This window comes from Corvus hawaiiensis, chromosome 19 (genome assembly GCF_020740725.1).
Source record: "Corvus hawaiiensis isolate bCorHaw1 chromosome 19, bCorHaw1.pri.cur, whole genome shotgun sequence".
Classification (NCBI taxonomy): Eukaryota; Metazoa; Chordata; class Aves; order Passeriformes; family Corvidae; genus Corvus; species Corvus hawaiiensis.
In genome coordinates, this window is record NC_063231.1 from 8070192 (window position 1) to 8093035 (window position 22844).

General features: G+C 50.5%; 1 protein-coding gene across 1 annotated transcript in view; it reads right to left on the reverse strand.

Moving 5' to 3' along the window:
• Positions 1 to 188: 188 nt before the first annotated feature.
• UBE2O (ubiquitin conjugating enzyme E2 O) overlaps positions 189 to 22844 on the reverse strand; it is a 62425-nt gene continuing 39769 nt past the window's right edge. The window contains exons 5-18 of the mRNA XM_048323581.1: positions 21721 to 21784; positions 19877 to 20020; positions 19136 to 19245; positions 18178 to 18328; positions 16910 to 17412; positions 14086 to 14240; positions 13083 to 13195; positions 11899 to 12024; positions 10812 to 10901; positions 7851 to 8508; positions 6862 to 6998; positions 6154 to 6357; positions 5438 to 5495; positions 189 to 3993 (exon numbers count right to left, since the gene is read on the reverse strand). Of these exons, the coding sequence (XP_048179538.1) occupies positions 3239 to 3993; positions 5438 to 5495; positions 6154 to 6357; positions 6862 to 6998; positions 7851 to 8508; positions 10812 to 10901; positions 11899 to 12024; positions 13083 to 13195; positions 14086 to 14240; positions 16910 to 17412; positions 18178 to 18328; positions 19136 to 19245; positions 19877 to 20020; positions 21721 to 21784 (3268 nt within the window). The 3' untranslated portion in view covers positions 189 to 3238. The remainder of the gene's footprint in view (positions 3994 to 5437; positions 5496 to 6153; positions 6358 to 6861; positions 6999 to 7850; positions 8509 to 10811; positions 10902 to 11898; positions 12025 to 13082; positions 13196 to 14085; positions 14241 to 16909; positions 17413 to 18177; positions 18329 to 19135; positions 19246 to 19876; positions 20021 to 21720; positions 21785 to 22844) is intronic.

Here is a 22844-nt window from a genome sequence, read left to right on the forward strand (position 1 = left end):
TATAGGGAGCCACAGAGGCAGCCCCTCCCTGCCAGACCTGCCTGGACCCCTCTGGGCTCACCAGGCACGATTCAGCCAGTGGGACCCCATCCAGCCCCGAGGCTGGCGCGGGGATGCCCCAGAGAGGGGCAAGTGCCAAAAGCGTGGCAGGGGGTGGGTGGGGGAAAGAAAAAGACAACTCACAGAACTACTCACAGAGGCAAAATTTAATGGCAAGTCATCTTCCCTCCTTTATTACACCTTGGTTAGCCAAACAAAAAAAATCTGCAGGTAAAAAAAGTTTTAATGGTCACACAGCACTTTATACATATATCATAAGCAACCAAGCATCCACATCTGCACGTGAACAACACACCTCTAAGCATGGCCTCAATAGTCAGGTTTGTTTTTTTATTCATTAAATACTGTACAGAATCAAGGCTACAAACTGATTTTGTAATGCTTCTTCCCCATCCCCAGCACTTAAAACAGTTACAGTCTGCTCTCATTTGTACATCACACAGTCGTGTAGCCAGTTTTAAGGCTAACAATATGCATCATGCTTTGGCTTTTTTTGTGTGTTTTTAAATTTTTTTTTTTAAGGTTTTAGCCTTTTAAATTTTGTTACCCTTAAATATTACATACATACACAAAAAATTACATAGCTGCAGTGTGCTCACCACCAACCTCATCACCCAGGAGCTTCACATTATCAAAAGCTTTAGAAAATTTGTAAACCTCTGTGCACGCTTGGGTTTGGGACAGCTGCAGAGAGCGAGTGGTGCTGGGGGGAGCAGCGTCCCCTTCCAGAAGGCCAACATACACCTCCTCGGAGGGAGCCCAGCCTGTGCAAAAGCTCTTGTCTAGGATCAGAGACTTTTTGAGTGAAGGGGAAGACGTGGTGCCTGCCCAACCCCTGCCCTGTGAGATGAGAGCTGCAGAGTAAAGGAGGGGAAAAGGGGAACCCTTACAGCTCCTCCACCCCCAGAGGGTTTCTCCCTCCCCCTTGTCCCTGCTCCTGTGGGTCTAGGGGCTCTCACAGCCCGGCTCTGGGGACAGAGGATGTCAGTGTCTGGATCACGAACCTGGTTTTGCCTGCAATCAGACTCTCTGCCTGTTCTTCCTCTGCCCTGGGAGCAGCGGCCTCAGCCCCTGGCCCCGCTTGCCCCCAGCCCTCCCTCGCTCTGCTCAAAGGGATCCATTCACTCCCGGACGTGGCCATGGCTACAGCTCCAGCTCGCCCTGCCCCGCCCGCAGCTCCCAGCACCTCTCTGCATCCCAAAGCAGGATTTGCCAGACTTCCCACCTGCCAGGCAGGGAGGGCTCCTGAAGCAGGGCCGGAGCTGCTGCACAGATGATCCACCCACAGAGCGGTGTCTGGGGAGCTCTGCAGCCCAGGTCTTCATCACAGCCAAGCCCTGCATCCTCGGGAGCACCGGGAGGAGGATGCGTCTTCCAAAGTCCCGATGGTGGATGGGGCCACGAGAAGGGCTTTGTGCAGCCAGCCTCTGGCTCAGGAGCATCACAGGAGCAGCAGGAAAGCACAGGGAGCTGGGGTGGAGGGGGTGGATTTGGGCTGGTGGGTGCAGCCCTTGGTGTCTCCGGGAGCAAAAAGCACCGCACCAACATCCTGGGATTCTCCAGCTGTTCTCCGCTTCTAACCACAGCCATGCTGAGCAAGAGCAAAAGCAAAGGAGAGCTTTGGCTCCATCCTTACCTCTGGCAGAACCATGTGCTCAGCCTGACTCCTCCCCGGGAAGCCTGGCACCACTGTCTCCCTGCGCAGCTGGAAGGACTCTCCCTGACAGGCTGTGCTCCCCGTGGATGCTACGTGGGAGCCTCTCCAATGCCTGAGCACCAGGCAAAGGCAGCAGGGCTGGAGCGTGACCACCCAGCTCCAAGTGAAGGTGTGTGCAGACAGGACCAGAGGCCTCAGGAAAGGCACTTGACCAGGGGACTCTGGCAAGTCACTGCTTCAAAGTGCTCACAGTGGCCAGCTCAGGCTGTGAAACACAGGCTGCCCTCGCCAGGTGTTTCCCAGAGTGCCTGGCAGTGCCGTGGTTGGGATCAGGGATGGGATGTGCTGTGCCCACAGTGCTGCTGGCCACAGCCAAGCCACCACGGGAAACGGCTGGCAAGGGCAGGAGCTGATAACAGCCCAAACCAGCCCTGCTGTAACAGTACAGGAACCAGCAAGGGCTGTTGCTGCCACAACAGGGCCTCGCCATGACACGGCTTCCCCGCGGTGACCCCGGCCTCAGAACACCCCTGTGCAGCTGGATGAGGGAGCAGCAGCCACGCCAGGTTCATCCAGATCTACAACAGGCCCCAGGATCACTCGCTGCTGCCTGCCCTGGTGAGGCCAGGATCCAGGGTGGGTGTAGTGCTGTGTGACAGCCAGGATGGCTGGGAACAAAAGACACAGGTACCTAAGCAAGTAACGAGGGCAGAACCCCAAATCCCATGTATTTCTAGAAGACAGGCATGCATGGTGGGGAAAGGGAAGTTTGCCTCACTCTGGAGAAAAAGAAGTGGGGGGATGGCTAAACTTGCCTCCAGGAGACCGATGTGGAAGTTGCAGAACTGGATGGGAAGTCTGCAGCACTCTCAGGGCAGCACAAGTGCCAGGGCAGAGCTCTGGCCCTGCCTACCAATCCCGACTGGAAGAACCTCGTAGCTATGGGTGAACAACTAAGACTAGAGCAACTCCGTATGGTGTAGACAACTCCAATGCAAACACAATCCAATGTCTAAGTACAGATAAGCTGGGGTAGACTTCATAGAACCCATGGGAACGCCAAGAAAAATTAAAAGACTGGGAGGGCATTGCCCTTCATTTCCAGAAACTACAGCAATCCCTTCTCCTGGCTGGAACCCCACCAGAACAAACTGCTGGGTGTAGCGCTGGGTGGGAAGAGTCCTTGTGTGGAAAGGTGCCCCAAGATGAAAGTGCAGAGGGAACGTGGCTGCAAGACTGCTTCTGTGCAGGTTTCAAATCTTACCATTGCAGGGTCAAACTTGCAAGAAGAGCACGTACATGGGACAGGGGGAAGGAAGAGGGGTTGGGGGCAAAGAGTTACTCATGCTTAAACAACCTTTCCTCAGAGGAGCAATCAGGCCTACCACCTTCTTTGGAACAAACCAAGCTGAGGAAGAAAAGCTGGAAGGAGAAGCCAGTTGGTTGGTAACAGCATTTGCCAATTTACTTTCTGCTGCTTTCCCTTCTCCCCTGCACCTGCCTGTCCCTAACCTGATGGTTTTATTTGTCCTCTGTCCACTCTGGGATGTTGGCCCCTGCTAAGGCAGCCCGGTACTGCTGCAAGACACCGCGGATGCTTTTAATGAACCCCTTGGACAAAGGGAAGAGGGGAAACCCAATATCGGGATAACCGCTCTTCTCCGGCAGGAAACTCCTGTAGCTCTTTCTCCTTTTCTTTGGTTTCACACTGGGCTGCGAGGCAGAGTCCTGGGCAGCCTTCCCCTCGTCCGTTCGGTCTCTGGCCAGGTCCCCCCTGGCTTGGCCTGTGCTCTCCGAGTCTGAGTACTGTTGGAGGTCGCCGGCGTTGGGCGTTGTGGTCGGGAACTCCGACTCGTCCAGCTCCTCCTTCCCGTCCAGCGCCGAGTCGGACAGTTCGGCAGCCGCCCCCTGCTCCGAGCTGCACTCTGCCAGCGCCCCCGCCGTGTCCCCGGGGCTCTCGGCCAGGCTGCCGCCAGCGCACAGGAGGGAGGCAGAATCCGCCCCGTTGGCCTGTTCGTGGCTGCGCTCCACCAGCTCGTTGGTCTCCAGCCAGGACTCGATGCGGGACACCAGGCGCCAGCCGTTGCAGCGGAAATGCTCCCGGATCTCGTGCTCGAAGACCTCCACGGGCCGGCGCAGCAGCTGCATCATGGACTGCACCACGCGGATCAGCGTCATCTCGTTGTAGCAGCGGCTGTTCTCGTAGCCCTCCTGCAGCCCCCGGTCGCTGTCGAAGCCCGCCTCGTTGTAGTAGGGCTCGTTCACCAGGATGAGACCTGCCAGGAGAACAGAGAGCGAGGGGTTAAGTTAAGGGAGGAATCACCATCTCCTGCCAGTCCGCTCCTGCCAAGGGAGTCAAGATCAAGGGTCAAGTACAGGCCAGGCTGAACACCCAGAACCTGCAGGACGCAAAGGACTGGTGTTGCAAGGGGAGCAGAGTGTGATGAGGTGGGGACCTCAGATTCTACAGGGAGTGGCATCCACATTCCTTGGCTAGCAAGAACAGCCCTCTGCCAGCACAATGCAGAGGGCACACAACAACAGAGGAGGTCAAAAGGGCAGGAAGGGAAAGGTTCCATAGCTCCTTTCACTTCCCTCCTGCAAAAAAACCCCACAAACACAACCAAAGCTTTTCTTTTCCTCCTCCTCTTAATCAGAACAAAGGCCAGACTGCAGCTGCAGGCTTTGAGCTGGCCAGGTTCTACCCTATCCAGCAGAGTCCCATCAGACAGTGCAGTTCTGAGACACAGAAGACTGTGACAAGTCACCTTTACCAAGATTTCTCTTTGCTTCTTCTGGTCTAATGAAATTACAGGTATGTAGCAACAGCACCAGCACTGCCAGGCTGCTGGCAGCCTGCCACAAGCTGCATTAGAGCTGGGTAGGTCATGAGTCTCTCAAAACCCAGGCAGCAGGAGAGATTTCCCCCTAACACCAAGTTGCTCCAGTAAAACATTTAGTATTTCACTTTCTAAATTTGGATCCTTGGCTTTGTAAACGAGAAAAGGCTTTTATTATGGTGTCCTTCCCCCACAGGAGGATACAGGTGGACTGTGGGAGTTCAGAGGAGCAGGAGTTGCCTCCAGTCAGCAGGAACCCTTGCTCTGTGTCAAAGGTTTCTCATCACATGCCTGGGCTCCCTGCACAGAAAGTTGTCCACAAGGAAGTTATGTGATTCAGTCTGTCTGCTCCCAAACTGGATAGCACAGAGCAAAGCCCCATGGCAGGAAGCCCTGGGGCTCGTCTAGGCACACCCCTGATTATTCTCTACTTTGGTAGGAGCATAAACACCAGCATCATGTGCAAAACATGCTCCATGTAGGATGGGCGGGTGACTCAGTGGGGATAAAAAAGTCCTGCAAACGAGGCCCAGTTTAGCAACTTCAACTAACTTTGGTAACTGGCTGAGGACACAGTGGTTCACTTTTGTCAGCTCAGAGTAACAAGCAGACAACTCTGTGCTTGGCTGCTGCAGTGAGAAGGGAAAGCATTGTGTCAGAGCCCTGGGATGCAGCCAGAACTCTGGGCATGAGAAAAGCTGGCACCTGCTTCCACTGCTCAAGCGGAGAGATAAGGACACTGCTTTGTCCAGCAAGGTGAGAGCAAAAGGCAGCACTAACCCAACTGGGGTGGCAGATCCCATTTGTGTGCCCCCCATAAGCCAACATCCCTTCCTCCCCCTGCCTTTTCCTGCCCCACAGGCTTGGCAGGACCATTTACCTTGGATGGAGATGAGTACTTGAAGGAGACTGGATTTACTGGTCCACCTTTCTGTCCCCTGAAATGCACACACAAATATATTAAAGGGCTAAAGCACCATCTGTTTGCTCTGTGACTCCTGTCAGATGAAGTGAGGCCCCTGCATTCCTGTTGCTGACATCCTGTGGCTCAGGGCAGGAACAAGGAACTGACTCCCCAAGCACGTGATGTGCTGCTGTCCCATCTCAACAATGCATCTCTCCGTTATTTTTTTCCAGCACCACACCCCCTCAGGCCAGCTCTGTCTGGAACGGTGTCACCTTACACACCAGCCAGCAATTCCAACCCCTCCCCAGCTGCCCTGTCCTGCTCAAAACCTATTTCTCTGGCTCTGCTTGTTCCAAGTCTCCAGCTGGACTTTGTACCATGCTACATGGTTTGTCCACAGCCTAACCCATGGGACACACCCCATGCTGGTGTTGGCACCTCTGCTATGGCTGCTCTGACCACAGACTTCTCATTGAGGAAAGACAGTTGAGCCAAATACAGACCCAGAAAAAGCCAAACTACACCAGTTATCTGCTCCAGACACCTAAAACAGAGCCCAAAGCCCAAGCCATCCCAGCTCAAGCACCACCCAAGAGCAGATGTCAGCCAAGTCTGGTAGGAAGTGACTTGTTCCAAAAGCAGCCCAGCACAACCCCTGCTCGCCAGGCACAGGCGAATGATGGCATTACCTTGCCTATCCAGGTCCCCAGGAGGCTGACACACACTTTGCCATTGTCGTACAGGTTGGGATTCAGTCTCCCACTGCACTGGGAGAGGTAGCGGAAGAGAGGCGGGACAGCGGGGTAGATGTTGGGGAGCTGGATGTCGAAGAGGAAGAGGCCATCCTCGTAGGGTGTGCGTGTGGGCCCTTTGATAAGTGCTGAGAAGAGATCCTATGGGAAGAGGCAGGAGGTCAGGCACTGGGAAATAAATACCCTCTTACCCTGGCAGGGCTGTATTTACACGGAGGGAGAGTGGGGATGTGATTGACTCGGCCCTTACAAGTGTCAGCTCAAGCAATGCATCTCAGGGCACCTTCCCCTGCCAGAAGCTGCACCCTGAGAGCAGAGTGAACCTTTGCATCTGAAGAAGGGCTTCAAGGATGGCCAAAAATCCCAAATTTGCTCCCTGCTGACACAGCCCCTCTCTGGCTGCCCGCCTGTCTTCCCACTCAGCACCAGGAACAGGCTCCCTGTAATCAGCAGCTTCTTGTCTGCCACCCTGACTCGGGGAATGCAAAAGCAGCCATTTTGGGTAATTACAACCCCGTTTCACATGCTGCACACATCCCTGCAGCTCTAATGCAAAGGATTAGGGCTAAGCAGGGAATTCCAAAGACAGGGATCAGGATGCTGAGCCCAGCACTACCACAGAGGCATTTGACAGCAGGCACTTGCCATTCGATCCTCAAAGGTTTTCACCATGATGCCATCAGGCAGGGAGGTGGCCAGCAGAGCCATCTCTTTCCGCACAGTGCTAAAGAACTTCTTGGCTTCTGGGGGCTGGAACTCCATTTTCTTGAAGGCATGGGAATCTGTGGGGCAAGGAAGAGAATGGGATTAACAGCCTGCCTTTGGAAACTGCCACAGGTTCCTCGTGAAGGCAAATCTACCCATGTGTAATATGCATCATGTGGAAAAGAGGAGCTAACCAGCTTTGGGGCTGAGCCAGGAGGCAGGAGAGATTATTTCCCACAAAGTACAGCAACCACAACCTGGTCCCACACAACACTGTCCCCGTGGCCCAGCGAGGAGCCTTGTCCCACAGCTGCGACAACCCCACAGAGCAATGGCCTTTTCTCTGCCAAACCTAAGCACAGCTCCCCATTTTCCCTTGCCCACATCTGCAGCTTCACAACAGTTTGGCCACCCTTCCCTCCCAGGTGTGGCTTGGCTGGATTCTGAGCACCTTGGGCTCCACTGTCACCCATGTTCCACATAGCCAGATGCTCTTTTTTATTTCTGGCCATTAACATTGGTGCCAGTGAATAAGGACACTCATTCACCAAGGACACCCAGCACAAGAACACCAGCTGTTCCTGCTCTGCTTCTCAACCAACTCAGCCCTGAAAAAAGCCTGAACAAATCCCGCAACTTGCAAGAAAATGTCTGCAGCCCTCTGACATTAGTTACCACCCTGGGAAAGAGGGAAGCACACTTCTGAGGCTTGGGAAGGTGCAGGAGTGCCTAGAGATGCTATCTAAAAGCCATGCTTAGGTCCCAGAACACACTGTGCTACAGAAGTTGGCTTAATTCCTTCTCTCCAGTTAATAAGCTGTGAAAATGACTAAGAAGAGAGGAGACAGAATCCAAAAGGTCTGAGGCAAAGGTTTTGGATAAAGAAACACTGCGGGACAGCAGTGAAGGACTGAGTATCCCACACTCACCTGGAGCATATTCCAACACAGAGAACACTTCTCCCTTGGCACTGGTGAAGGTGACTCCAGGCTTGCCTCCACTCTGCTGGCAGAGCACTGGTGTCTCACTGGGCCACTCTGACCTCACTGGTGTCTGTGCCTCTGCTTTTTCTTCCTTCTTCTCCGTCTCTACCATGGCTTCCATCTTTTCCTCCTCAGCAATAGCCACATTATCCAAGGTTTTCTTTAGATTTTCCTGCAGCTTTTTAATATCATCCAAAAACTTCTTTTCCCGAGTGGGTTTTTCCAGTTCCACAGTTGGGGAGGTGGGAGAGCCAGTCAGCAGCTGCTCCACAGTCATATTTTTCAGGCTTTCCAAGATCTTGATGGCCTCCTTTAGTTCCCGGAAGCTCTTTGGGGCTCCATCCTTGCCAGCTTTGTCTGTAGCAAGATCTGCAACCGCCATAGCCACAGCTCCCTGGACTTGTTCTTCTACTTTTTTCACCTCCTCTGCTGCTGGTTCCTCAGGCTCAAAGTCCTCAATTTTTGGATGGTCATCTTCCATGAGGCCATTATCTGTCTCCCAGCTGTCACTTTCATCCTCCCACTCCGAGGATGCCCCACTGGTGCTGCCGTCGACAGAATCGTAGTCAGACTCCTCGATTTCTGATTCAATATTGTACAAGTGCTAAAGGAGAGCAGAGTTACACGAGACTTAGGCTGAAGCACAGTTTGAGTTGTTTTTAAAAGCAAGTCATGAAAAAGGAGTTTCCATCTGGGATTGGCCGGGCTGTTTCAACCCATTCCATCTATACTGGCACAGATTATGAAACCACACAGCTCCATCGTCCACTTTTCCAACTATGGCCTTGAGGGTAAAACTAGGGCAAGTTCTAGGTGGGCTGCAGTCCTCCCAGTGTCTGGGATCCAGCCCTGGAGAGCAGGCAGCTGCCCCACAGCTACCAGGATGCCCCAGGGTTTCAGAACACAGAGCTCAGAAGGTATTTGGTATCATGTGAGGAGTTGGTATTTCTGCTTCTGCACCAGCAACTGTGTTGGCACAGAGCCCTGGTTTGGCTGCCTCCACACTCCGTCCTTCCACAGAGACAATGCTGGAACCAGCAACACATTCCCATAGCAGCTTTCCTCTCCTGTGGCACACAATGCTTGCCGACAGAGCCTTGCTAGGCTGCTTTAGCTGTTGTATGTGGCTACTGCTTAAAATTCAGCTGGGACAATGCAGCCTCACCCAAGTTGCTGAATAAGCTCTTACATAAAATGTTCTGTTCCCTCTCACTACTGGAAGCTGAACACATCCCCACTCCATCCAGCCTCACCTCCTACAACCTGCTTTTGCACATGCTTCCTCTCAGGAGATCTCTCTGCAGAGGTTTCCAGACCTCCTCCAGCTATAAGCACCAACACAGAACCAGGGGAGCAAGAACACCTTTACAGGGCTGTGTTTGCAGTCAAGATGGGAGCATTTCATCCACAAGCTTCTGACACTTGAGTGACAGCCCAAGAATCCTCCTAATCTTACAAGATATGACCCCAGAGGCTAAAGCACATGGACCCTCAGTCATCTTGTCAAAGCCTTCAACTGAACCAGCACTGTTGAGCCAGTCCTGTGCCACCCAGAGACAGGCAGCCAGCAGAGGTTAGCTGGGTTCAACACAAGTGACTGCAGGCAGGAAAAGCCACCAAAACTCACTGCCCTCAAAGCTAATCCAAATCTGAGTTGGAAAGTTAATTAGCCAGTTATGCCATCTTTATTTTTAGAGCTGTGAAAAAGCACCCAGACAGCTCGTCTCTGGGCACATGGGCAGGCATTGATAAATCATGGTTTTACCAACTGATAATTCATGCTCCTGACATTTCCCCAACTCCCATAATTACGCAGATGAGCAGAATCGAAGGGACTGGCGTGACACAGCAGGAGCTGCTGCAGAGCCCTGGCACCGCAGTGTGAGAACAGCTCTTTGTGGAGCACGCATCAGACCTCTGATTGTGCCTGTGATCCAAGCACATGTGACAACAGGGGGAAGGGAGACAGCAGCCTGCTTTGTACGCCCCAGTCCACTGCCATAGTGCAGGCATTGACTATTCTACTGTAATTAATGCAGAGCTGCTTGGTTTAAAAAGGAATCTTGCTCAAGTACTTTGTACTCGCTAAGGCATCTCTGCAGTGGAGGCAGTGGTTGCTCTGCCAGTGACAGAATGGGATTCTACAGATGCAGGTTGTCTTGTATTCTTTAGGCTGTCTGCCTTCATTCCAGGCAACGAGGAGAGAAGACAGGGGATGAAACTCTATGGGGAGTAGCAAGTATGCGTACAAGACAGTACAACAAAAGCCTTAAAAGAACCCAAGACAAATCAGCGGGGGGCAGTGGATTAGCAGTGTGGCTGTATCTGTATTTTTCAGCTTGCACTCAAACCCTTTCCCTCCCTGCCCTGGGATAAGATTTGAGTCTGATCCCTAGGTTAGCTAAGGTGACAATTTGTGGCTCTAGCCCAGCTTCTGAAAGAGTTTCTTCAGCCAAAAACCCCACTGTGGTGCCATTTCACAAGAGAGACAGAACATGCAATCGTCTTTCGGTGGTGTCCTGGTTGGGCAATGCACTAACCCGGGCTCCAGTCAGAACCGACGATCCCTGAGCTCTGCAAAGCACCGGGTGCTGGAGGCCAGGAGCAGGGCTGTGGGCAGAGCTGGGACCATGCAGTGCACTTGTGAAGGCAAAAAGAGCCTGCCCAGACTCTCCCAATCACTAGATTTGAGAGCAGTAATGACCAACCAGTTGCCCAGACCTCCTGACAAAAGAAGGATTTTCCTCTGCTAACGGAACTGGGAAGCCACCCTATCACATGGAACTGTACCAATCAACGGAGCAAGAGCCCCTTACCCAGTGAATCTCTCTACACACAGGCTTTAAATCCAAGTCTTGCCACTCAGCTAAGAGTTACAGGGATATTGGAGCTGGAACAGGACCTCACCTGTGGCAGAATGATAGTCTTGGAATTGTCAGCCCACACCACTTCCACCTTACTGCTGACATCCACACGAGCCACCTGTCCAACCGAAGGCTGTGGAGACAAGAGTGGTTTGTCAGTTCCTTTTCTTGCCCAGGCACTTCAGTGCAGAGCAGGAAGGATTTGAGAAACACATTCCCCAGCTGGAGAACCACCTAGAGCAACACCTGCATCCTACGTACAGAAACCACACAACTCTGCCACGGAGGTGGGGAGAACTCCCCTCCACAAGCAGCAGGAGGGCTGGTGTGGCAGGAGATCCTGATCTCTGACAGGACCAGTGGCCTTTCAGTGCCAGCAAGGGGCAGGCCCTACGTGGATTGGGGGTGCCCTCTAGTGGGGTGCCCTCAGCCCCCCCCAACGCCCAGCACCAGGGGCTCCCCAGAGAGCACAGGCATGAACAGACAAGCCAGGGTGTGCAGCAAGGAGCACCTTGCCCTGCAGCCAGTTATTTAGGTCAGCTGAGCAGGCTGGGATGTGTTTTGTGCTGTAAGAGCCACACTACACCTTTCAATACTTTTTTAGGGCAGCAGGCTCAAAAGCTGGAGGTCCTTCCAGGGGTGTTTCCTCTACAATATAAATTCTTCCGTCTTACCCCAAGGAGATTAATCAGCTCAACAAAATTAACATGTACATAGCTCAGATGAAAACCAGAACCCCAGCCTTCTGTTGCCAAGTGAAACCGGTTTCATGACAAATCCACCTTCACGGTTGCTCAGGAGCCCACAGAATATCCTTTTATTACAAGTTACCCTGAAATCCTAAGCAAGAGTTTTATGAAAAGCCCTCAGGCATATGTTCAGTTCTTGTCTCAGCTTCACTCATGCTCTGCTGCAGACTGTCATCAAGGTCAAAGGATTTCAAGGTTACATCTCCACCAGACAGAGATCTGATGTGTTACTCATGACAGCAGGGGACACCAATACAAAAATCAGGAAGCTAGGGAGTTTAGGATGCCCATGTGTGGCCTAAAGCCTTCCTATCAACTTTCCCACGTGTCTCCACCAATACTTGGTGGCAACGTGGTCACGTCACTGTGCCCAGGACCCACCTCGTCCTCCTTGGCCGTGGCTCCGTCGGAGTTGCCGATGCGGATGACGATGTCGGTGGTGCGGAAGCGAAAGTCCGGGTGATCGGCGATGTCGTACACGCTCACATCCTCCTCCTCCCCGATCAGCTGCACCGAGACACAGCGCAACACGTCAGCCCCAGGAGGCTGCACTGACCCCCAGAACATACCTTCGGCACTTCACAGCACTTTGCGTTTTATTTTGTCCCTTTTTCAGCTGCTCCCACAGCCTGCAAGAGGCTGCTAATGTCCCTTATTGTCACCTCATCCAGCAGCATGTCACTCAAGGCACAACAATGAAGGGAAGCAGATATTCTGTCTCATCTGCTCACCCTCACCTCAGGGTCCACATCACCATGATAAGGAGATGTGCAACCACAGTGTTTTATTCCCTTCTGAACACCCAGATTTCTCAAAGCAGTTCACTGGGGCCCACAGGGTAAGAGTTTACTTTTGAAATGATCCAAGGCAACAGGAAATATGACAAAAAACTTGTCATTTAATGGGAAACACCTTTCCTTTGATTTCTCCTGGAGAGTTAGGAGCTCACAAATTGTGAGAAATAAGTGGGGAACAACCCCAGGCCATGTTCTGCTTCTGCATGTAAAGGGCCCTGCTCAGTTACGACAGTGTGGTCTGGCAGCCTAAGGCAAAGCAGTGTGGAGTCCCCCTCTCATCTCCAACTAGACTGCAGTCTATCAAGACTGTGGAAAGTACAGTACTCCTACAAATCCCAAGGAAAAGGCATTAGGGTGACTGTGGGGAATAGTACTATGGGCAGAGGCAAGCACAACAACATGCAATAGATAATCCTCTTTCTGTGAACCACACAAAGACATGGGGCAGAAAAATTCTTATAATTAACTCAAGAAATTAATTGTCTGTGAAAACTTTAGCAAAACTCTTCATCCATACCAGAACCTGATGATACCATGGGATGTAAATTTCCTGCCTGGTCTTTGCTACCTCACAGACATCAACAAATATGAAGCGACATCACCTCTAGCTAAGTCTCCCAGGCCCATGAGCACTGTTCCCTTCCTCAAGGACACACAATTAATGCAGAGCTGATTCCCAGGCTTATCTGTGTTTATCTGTGAAGCTTGTGTTATTTTGTGGCTGCTTTCTCTTAGCTGGTTGCAGCAGGCACTGGCTCCTGCACTTACCTCCACATCATCTCCACTGGGTTTCAGCTTGAACCACTTCACCACACAGGTACGGCCGATGTGGTCCCCGGACTGCACCACTCCATATAACCCAGGATCCTGGGAGCTCTGAGCTTTTGGTCACAATGGCAGGGAAGAAAACAGACAAATCAGGCAAAGGAGCACAGACTTTGCTCAGTGACTCAGGCTGTCAGCTCTTGGGTTCTCATGGCTGAAGCCTTCCATTTGTGAATGGCATGAGGAAAAACAGTTCTTCCTACACAGTGAAAATTGTTGCCAAACTAGAATGGTAGAGCTGGAGCTGACGGGTAACTTTAGTTTCCACAGACTGTGTGTAACCCAGAAGACCAGTCAGACTATTACTCATCAGAAATGGCCACATAAACCAGTCTCTACTTATGCTAAGCCAGCTTTCCTGCTTCCCAGCCTGTCTTCTGCTCCCCAATGCTGAAGGTCTACCCCTGCTAGAAAAGGAGCCGAGAGCCAGATGGTGGCATCAGTATTTCATATCCAGAAGCTGTTACACTCTCCTTGAACTTGTCCCACGGCCCTCACTAGCATCACCAATTGGTTTGGGGAAGAGAAGTGATTCAAGAAGATGCCTCTGGATCCCAAAACTCCCCATGAAAAAAATGTAAGGGTCATGACAGATCAGCCATACAGAGAAAGCAGCCCAAGGTGAGCTGTTTGTTTCTCCCCTCATTCTGTGACAGAGCTCAGAGCTGTTGACCCTTTCAAGGTGGGCAACCCTTGCTCTGCAGAAATACTGAAAATTCTAGTTTGGCTCTTTGTCATTTATTCCTTCCCCATCCTTCCTGTCATCATAGTTCAACTTTGGTATGTAAATAATGGTTCTCTGCTGCCATTCCTGCCAAGTCAGCTGAATCACTGCTGTCCCTGTCAGGTGCCCACCTCAACTGAGCACTAACAGCTACAGAGCACATTAGGGGATCCAGACTGAACAATACTTTGCAATTAAGAGCATTGTTTTGATGCCCAATACCTCTTTTGTCCACCACAAAATCGCCGGGGCAGAACTCGTTGTTGTCCAGATGATGGACAGGGATCAGCTCATTGGAGCGGATGTTTGTCTCCACGGTGCCATCCTGCCACATCACATCAGCTGAAGTCATCGTGGTCACCACTTCCACAGCAACCCTGGCAGCACAGAAAGGCACTGAGTTACCAAAGGGAACATCAGGGATCAAGATGGACCTCAGCAACACTAAGGTACGTGGATCAGCACGCTGGGAAGCAAGTCAGGAAACCCCACGTAGAGCCCACGGAAGCAGCTACACAGCAGGCTTTGTTTTGATGGGTTCTCAATTGCCGCAGATGTTACACTGCTGAAGGAGGACTGACTTTCCAGGGAGCTCCTGCTGAGCTCACTTCTATTCCTACAGAGGCAAATTAGCATCTACCAGCACCCACTTTCTGCCCCTGACAGCAGCATCACAGGAGCTTCAAATAGTCTGAAACTTGAGATCATCTCCACTGGAGCACCTTCCAGCCTGACAGTTCTGAGGAGTCTTTGAAACTAGAAGAACACATGACTGGAAAGATAAATCATCACAGCCCTTCCAGAGAGAATAAAACAAAACAAAAAGAAAAGAGGCAACACACTGAATGTGGGCAAAGCAAAAAAGATTTTGTTTAAAAGAGAAAAGTGTCCTTCCCAGTGGTTCAAACATACACATGTGTCTCTGCAGCTCAGAGATTAAACCCAAACATGCCACAGTGTACCACATGCTGGTTCTCTGCTATGGGGCTTGACAGGGATGCTTGAGGAGGCAAAGTGCTTGGGGCAGGAGGGACAGACTAGCTGGACACTGTTCTAATGAGCCCTCTACTAATTTAGTCTCTCTTACAGCACAGAACAAACCAAATCCCATGACTTTAAATCTTCCCTTTACACAAGTGCTGGATTTATGCTCATTTCAGAATCAAATCTGAAGATACAATAGGCAAATACAGCTGTTTGCCCCCAGCCTTCTTTTTACAAATGTCAGAGAAATATTTTTAAGATGAAGTTTTTAGTAGGGCCAGCAGTCAACAGCAGAAATTATTAGAGAAGGGTCTGTAACAGGCCAAGTGTGTGTGTGACATGCAACAAGATGGTTTCTGGGGGACACAGGACATGCAGCTGAGGATGGGAGTGGAAAGGCTGAGTAAGGAAATGAAGCAGTCTTGTCTGCAGCAGTGTATGTGGCTTCAAACAAAAATCAAGACTTGATGTTAATAAAAATCCCAGTATACCCTCAGTAAAAGATATCCAGCGGTCTGTGTGCTGCACAGAGCTGCAGCAGGTCACTCACTGATGGCAAAGCCACATGCTGAGCTGGCCCCTGCAGCCAGAGCTGCCCACGAGCTGACACATCACATGTGGTGACCAAATGCAGGCAGCCCAAGCGCTCGGCATTTCTCAGCAGTGCCTGGTAGAACATCTCTGATGGCCTCAGCACCTCAGAGAAATATTCAACAGCACTGGCCCCTCACACTGAGCTGTGCCCAGCTGCCACAGGCACCCTTCACAGCATCAGCTGGGGGCTCTCAGTCTGTGCTGGAAAAGCCTCTATTTCCTACTCTCTGTCTCATGTTTGTCTCTGCATCTCCTTGTACTGAGCTGCCCAGATCCAGCACCAGAATTTCTTGGGGCTGCCACAGGGATTTCTCCCCACTGCCTGTATGGTGCAGGGAGCCACCAGGTGCTCTAGCTAAGCTCTCTTTAGCAAAACCTTCAGTAAAACAGAGACATTCAGTGGGGGAGTGAGACTTGAGGAGTGAACCCAGGATCTGTTCCCAGGAACTCTATCACACACTCCCATTTTTTCTCACTTGGATACTGCTCTGCTGGGCACTGTGACCTTCAAATCTAATTTCTTCAGAACCCACAAGGACTACAGGAACCACTCCCCTTGCATACAGGCAAAGCTAAATACCTACACAAAATGCGAATGAAGTTCATGACATTCTCAAACTGCTGGATCCCTTGAATACTGATAATGTCACTTTCCTAGGAGAATTCTCACATGTTCTCTTGCGCCAGTTGATGCAGGATCTGTACACAACTAAGCAGCCCAGGGAAGCCAACAGACAAGGCAGACCACTTGTCAGACATCCTTGCATCCCATGAAAACAGTTTAAACACTCCTAAATTAAAAGCAAAAGCTGCTGAGATCCAGTTTTATCTAGAAATGGGCAGATACACACAGTGCTCCCTTCCCCAAGCTACTGAAATTAATTCCTCCAAGGCTCTCAAGAAGTGAGTGCAATTTGTTCATTAAAAAACTCTAATATTAAGAAGTATACCGCTGGCAAAAATTGCACATCTCTGCAGAGCAGGGTGAGGATAACAGAGACCATGGCAGCACTACCACCTGCCAGCCCAGAGCTCTGTGCTGTTCTGGAGACAGCTCTCTAGGATAAGCTGTCCACTCCATGGTCTGTCCTCAGCCTCTCTGCAGCAGCTGCCAATAAGGTAACCAATTAGTGTCATGTTTAAGCTGTGTGATCTTTATTCACCTCTTTCCCTGCACACAGAGTCTAGCACAGCACAGATATGCTGTCGATGCCCTGAGGCACAGCTGAAACGGAATAGCATCAGTGTCACGTCACGTGGCCCCAGTTTCACCAGAAGCTGGACTCGGACCAAGCTGATTCCACACAGGCCACTGCACAGTCATCACAAGATAATCACTGGCAGTTACTATCAGGTGGTGCCCAAACTCACCATCATCCTGCACCCGAGTTCAGGTGGTGCTTTACATCTGAGCACTTGGGCAAGGGAGATTTTGGCAATTGCACGTGGGTGTGGAAATGCAGCTCACCTGTCTCCCGGCTTAAACTCTCGTGAAACCTTGGTCTTCTTCTTCTTGTGCTTCCTCTTCAAGTTTTTGATGGAAAGAGGAATGCTCTTCTTGCGGCAGGTGCCGCTGCCACTCTGGGATGAGGCAGTGGAGCTAGCAGAAGAGGTGACAGAACTGGTGTCATCGGTGTCATCAGCTGCCTCATCATCAGCATCCTGCTCCATGGACTGAAGCCGGTAGTCAGGCAGCCCCTCATCCTTCAGGAGAAAGGGAGGCTGCTGCTGCCGCACTGCTGCTCCCCCTTTCTCCTTCCCTGTTTCTTCAGGCTGCTCCTCCTTTCTCTCCCCAGGACTTGGTGCACTGTTGGAAGAGTCATCCAGCTCACACTTGGAATCAGGCTTAAGCTCTTCTGATTTTTGGTCAGCAGCTGCAGCAGACTCTTTGTCAGGGGCTTCACTGGTGCTCTGAGATTCCGGAGAGCACGACATGATCTTCACGATCTGTTTCTTCAGCAGCCGCCTCACCTGGAGAGAGCAGACGTGGGTCAGAGCTGGGCCTGAACACTCAGCAGGCTGCCAGCCAACCTGGGGAATGCTCAGCTTTGTGCACCCATGGGGCTCTGCATATTTCACCTGCACCAGAGCACTCTGCAAACCAGCATCTCACACTGCTCTGCTCAGGAGCAGCAGTGCACTAGCTCACAGAAAGTGAGCTTTGCTCCTTCATCTTATTTTAAGCATGTTTTGAACTGTTTTGTTATGGGAGGTCACAAGAAGCTGCACAAGTTAATCTGTGTAACAGGCACAGCCATGCAGGGAGGTCACCATCTACACACTGATGACATCCTGTTATTCTAGGAACACCATGGCTCCACAGCCAGCAGGTACAGACCATAGCATGACTCACTTGGCCTAGGAAGCAAAAACAATTTCCTTGTTTCACCACAGCCAAGGATTTAACTGAACATTTCAGCTCCATGAGAATGCTAAGGAAAACAACATATTTTTAAGTCCCAGCTGTCAGAGCACACTTGACCCCTGCAAGGTGACACCTCTGTGTTGAGGCCCTGTTCATGCTCTCTCAAGGTGTTAGCTGCCTGCTTCACCCAGTGCAGTCAGACTGCTCCACAAGGTGACTCCTCTGCTGGCAACAACAAGCCATTACTCTTCACAACCACTTCAGGAGTCACATTTCAGACCACATGACTACCAGGAAGATCTCTGCTTTAAAAGCCACAGTGACCAGAAATGCTTAGAGCAGTCGATAGCTCCCTCAACCCCTCAACTCACCTTTTTGGCAACTGACCCTTCACCCAGGACACAGTTCCTCTCAGGACATTCACAGGTGATTTTTGCAGGTTCCACTTTGTCTGGGAACACGTAGAGGCACCTTTCTCCAAGCTGCCTTTGGGCATGGTCAAAGCACCCCAGACGCTTTACCCTGGCAGAACAGGAAAGCCATGAGCACAGAACAGTAACAGAACCCAGCAGTGCCCATGGCCTTCACAAGGCTGGCATGGCCTCACACCAACAGTGCTGCTTCAGGGGTGGCACAACACCACACTAAATAATTTCCAGGCACACAATTCTAAAGGAGAAGCAGGAATCTCACCAGGGACTGGGTGGGGATACAAAGGGTTTGGATGGGACGTAAGTCACTCCTCTCCCTGGAGCTCCCCCCTTCCCCCCAGAGAGCCGCCAAGAGATATTTGGGGTTTTTTTGCTGTCATTTGAAAGCCACTCCCCTCCAGCACATGAGCCCCAGCCAGGACCCACGCTGACAGTGCTGTGGCTCATCTGACTTGTCTTTTGAGCTTTCCCGGCCCATTCTGGCAGCTGCAGCCTGCAGAGGGCACCAGTTACTGCCTCAGTACCAGCCTTGGCTGCAGCCGCACCCCTGAGCCCCACCCCAGCCCCACACGGAGATGCAGCCTGCTCCAAGCAGGAGTGAAAGGACAAGGGAAGAAGGAAGCTGCTGCCCGACACCATTCTATGCACCTGTCAGCTGGAGGGAACTTAGCATTAGTGGGATGCTTGCCCTCGTCCTGGTAACTCAAGTGTCTGCTAAACTAATTCAGAAATTGTTATCTTGCATTTTTGAAGCTCTGGCATATGCAGGTATGCAACACGGAAAAAAAAACCCACTGGAAACGGCAGCATTGTGTCTCTTCACTTGGTAGGCCTGTCACCCACAGCCTGTGCAGGGCCTGGGTGCTGGGAGTGAGAAGGGGTTTTCAAGGGATCTCACCTGGACAGCTTGTCCTGGCTGATTATCGAGGGAGGAGGGCTCACACTGTCAGTACCTCCAGGACAAAAGCTTTTAGTGATCCAAGTAACCTTTAGTTCTACCACCTGTACCTACAATGCAATGACAGAAAAGGCAATTTAACTTTTCAGAGACTTTCCCAGACCAGTGTCTCAGATCTGAAAGTTTACACAGAGGAAAGCAGCAAACCTGCTTTTATCATTTAATATGGGCAAGTGCAGTTTCACCACATCCAGGACAACTCCAGTGTCCCCACAGCCTGACTCCTGACAATGCAGAGATTCTACAGCTTTTAGCTTCAAGCAAAGACAAGTGGCTTGGGAAGGAAGTTATGGTACATATAGATCAGCAGTCCAATGTCACATAGAAATATGGTAATGGATTTGGAGCTGCTCCTTCTTTAACCCAAGAGTCAGCAATATTTCTCCCTTTTTGGACAGCATGCAGCATTAAGTTTCAATAGAAGATGTGCTCCTACTACCCATAATGATCAGCAGTACTGCCCTCTGAGTGTACTGACACGTGATCACTTTACAGGGTTCCAGCAGGGACCCTTGCTAGGATGCTCAAAAGTCCTGCCAGTGCCCAATGAGAAATATGTCACCACAGCCACAGCACATTTGCTCTTGGGAGGTTACCATGGCAAGCTGACTCTGCTCCAAACAGCCAGCCTGGGACTGTGCTTGGCAGAAGGTGGCCATGTGTCAGGGTGTCAGTCCTTACCTCTTCCACCACCACTCTGAACTTGCTCTTTGTGCTCAGAACAGGCTTCACACCTGAGAGCCACTGCACACTGGAGAACACTTTAGATGGCCCGATGAGGACTTGTCCAGGATAAAAGCCGTATGAATCATCAAAGAAGAGACCCTGTGGGGGAAATGGAGGGGAGAAAAGCAGCATAAAGGACTCCAAGATTTAATATTCCAGCATTTCCCTTCCATCTTTTGTGACCAGTAAAATTAACTATAGAGGTAAAGTCTGCAAGATGCCCATCTCCTGTAGCTCATCCTCTCCTGAAGGCAGCCCAGCAGTTCCTATAGCAACCTGCTCTGTCACATATTCAGACAGGACCAGGACTTGGTGCAGGAGAAGCAAAGGTACTTGTAAGAAACAAAAGATGCCTATTTCCACAGAGAGGTTCTCATTAACAAGGTAGCCCAGATCAGCCGGGCAAGGACATCTATCTCTCTTCCATGCTCTAATTCAACCACCTACAGCTTTCAGAGGCAGAGTGTGCCTTCACTCCTCTGTTTGTCAAATTAAGTGTGTATTATTCCTGTCTCAGGTGGATTAGTTAATATGACAGTTCTTTGAAAACAAAAACAGGACAGTAAACACAACAACTGCTTTCCTAGAACTCCTTCCCACTGATACTGAGATTCAGTGTGGGGGCGGACAGAGCAGTTTAGGGTAGATAAAATACTGTGCACAAAACTGCATCGAGTCTTGTACTTTGTCAGAAGGGATAAGAGCAGCGTGACAAGATCTAAGTCAGGTAAGCACCTAACACACAGCAATTCTGAGCACAGCATCAAGAGTAACGCTGGAGACAGCCTGTGATTCAGCCCAAGCTGTGACTCCCCAGAGGACTATGTACTCTTTAAAGGCAGCCTGACTCAAAACAAGCCATCTCAAAATCGGGTAACCAGAAGCTGAACGTTGCTACGACATCTATTTAGTGAGCAGAAAACCCACTGCACAACCCAAGTAGCAGAGACTGAGGTACTGGAGAACATTGAGCGACAGACCACTCCTTCTGTGTACAGAACCAGAAAACCACAGCAGCACATCCTATTGAACTGATATTCCATTTACTCTTCAACAAGCTGCCATCAAGTTTCAGCAGAAGTGCAAGTTTTAGATCAAAGGGACCTTTGCTTTGAAGGCTAGGAAGGAGAAGAGCTCAGTGCTTTGCTAGTTCCTAAGGATCACACGTCATCCTCCGTCATCTCCCAACACTGCTGCCAGGAGTGCAGCAAGGCTCTTTGGAAGAACAAGCAAGCTGTCATCAGCCTTTGAAGGTGAGAGAGGTTAGGTCCCACCACACAGCAAACTGTTTTGCCCAAAAGCCAGCAAAACCTTCCCTGCTACGTGATTTGGAAAATGCCAGTATGGTGGCGGGGCTCCATTCAAAGCATGCCATGGACTGCGGTAACAAGAGACATTATTTTACATGATCTGAAAACCTGCTTCTAGCAGAACACCTGTTAAACAAAATGCCTTTTTCCAGAAGAGGAACAGTTTTTGAAAGCAGTAAATGGAGTAAGAGCCTTTAGAAGCATGTGCAGATAGAAGGAGCAGTGAGTGAACTGCCTTGACACCAGCCATCTGACAGCACATTACACAAGCTGTTTACACAGAAATCAGTTGGATGTATTCATTGTAATACCTCATCAAAACCTGCTCATTACTAACATCACCTTTAAACTGTTACTGTTTGTGATACACCATTTAATTCTTAGGATTAATAAATGCCTACAAATTTTGCCTTCTCCTTCCCTCCTGCACAAAGAAGTTTCCGAGACAAAGTTGATCAGAAGGACTCCTCAGGAGACCCAGCTGCTCACCGAGTCACTGACGTGGGGACAAACGTCATACAGCTTGGCTCCATCTTCCGTGCTCATGGAACACCTGGAAAGCAGACAGGAGACAGACTGTCACATTCCCAGAGCCATCCACCCCAAAAGCAAACAGCACCCGAGGGACTGACACTGCCTGAGCACGTCTGGCCGTGCACCCAGCAGTGCATCACTGAGCTTTTATGGTCCGGAGAAAAACTGGTTATAGACAAGCTGTAAAAGCATTAAAGGTATCTAAAGGTCACATTCAGCATGTAAAAAACCAAGCTAAGTAACAGGCTGGGTGCTGGACAAGATCTGTCTGCTGCAAAGGTCCCATTTGTTGCTCACACCATGCTGGGAACTAAAGGCAACTTGGGCATATTTTCTTCAGTAATAGCTTCATTTCCAGAGTGAGTTCTGGTGGCATTTCAAACGATTCATTAAGAAGAGGTTTTGCAAAAAGTTACCTCACTTTCCACAGCTGTGCAGGAGCTGGTACAAGATTCCAGGCAAGGTTTTAAATTGCACCAGTAACTGCAGGCATTACAGATAGAGATGTGTGGCTATTTTTCACTCCCAGTTTAACATACACCTAAGAACCTTCCAGCCTGGGTTAACTGCACAGTAACACAGTCAAACTCTTAGATGCATCCACCAATCATCTCACATTACTCACTTCTCCTAGGCTCAAAGCTGGCTGCAGGATTGTGGATTTGATTGTTGTGTTTTAAACATCAATGTCAACACTCAATTTACAAGACAGATGGGTTATTCCCCAGCTGCCAGGCCCATACGCCTCTTGGCCCTCCACTGGTTCCTTCCTTCCCTTGCATCAAGAGTTTGCTGGATAAGACAGGCCACAGTAGCAGAATGGATGTAGTGAATTCACAAGGGTTAGCACACAAGTCACTGTCTCACATGCAAGAGGAACAGAATTCAGATCTTTCTGCTGGCTTTGCAGAAATTTCACCAAATATTTCTTTCAGTATCTCTGGTTAAATCCTTCTCTAGACTTTGGATTGTGTTTTCATTTATAAAAAATTCAGTGAAAAAGAACAGCTGTTCTATCTTGGGCTGCTTTTTCATCTGTGATAAAAACCACTAGCCTGCAAGTTTCCAGAATTTCACAG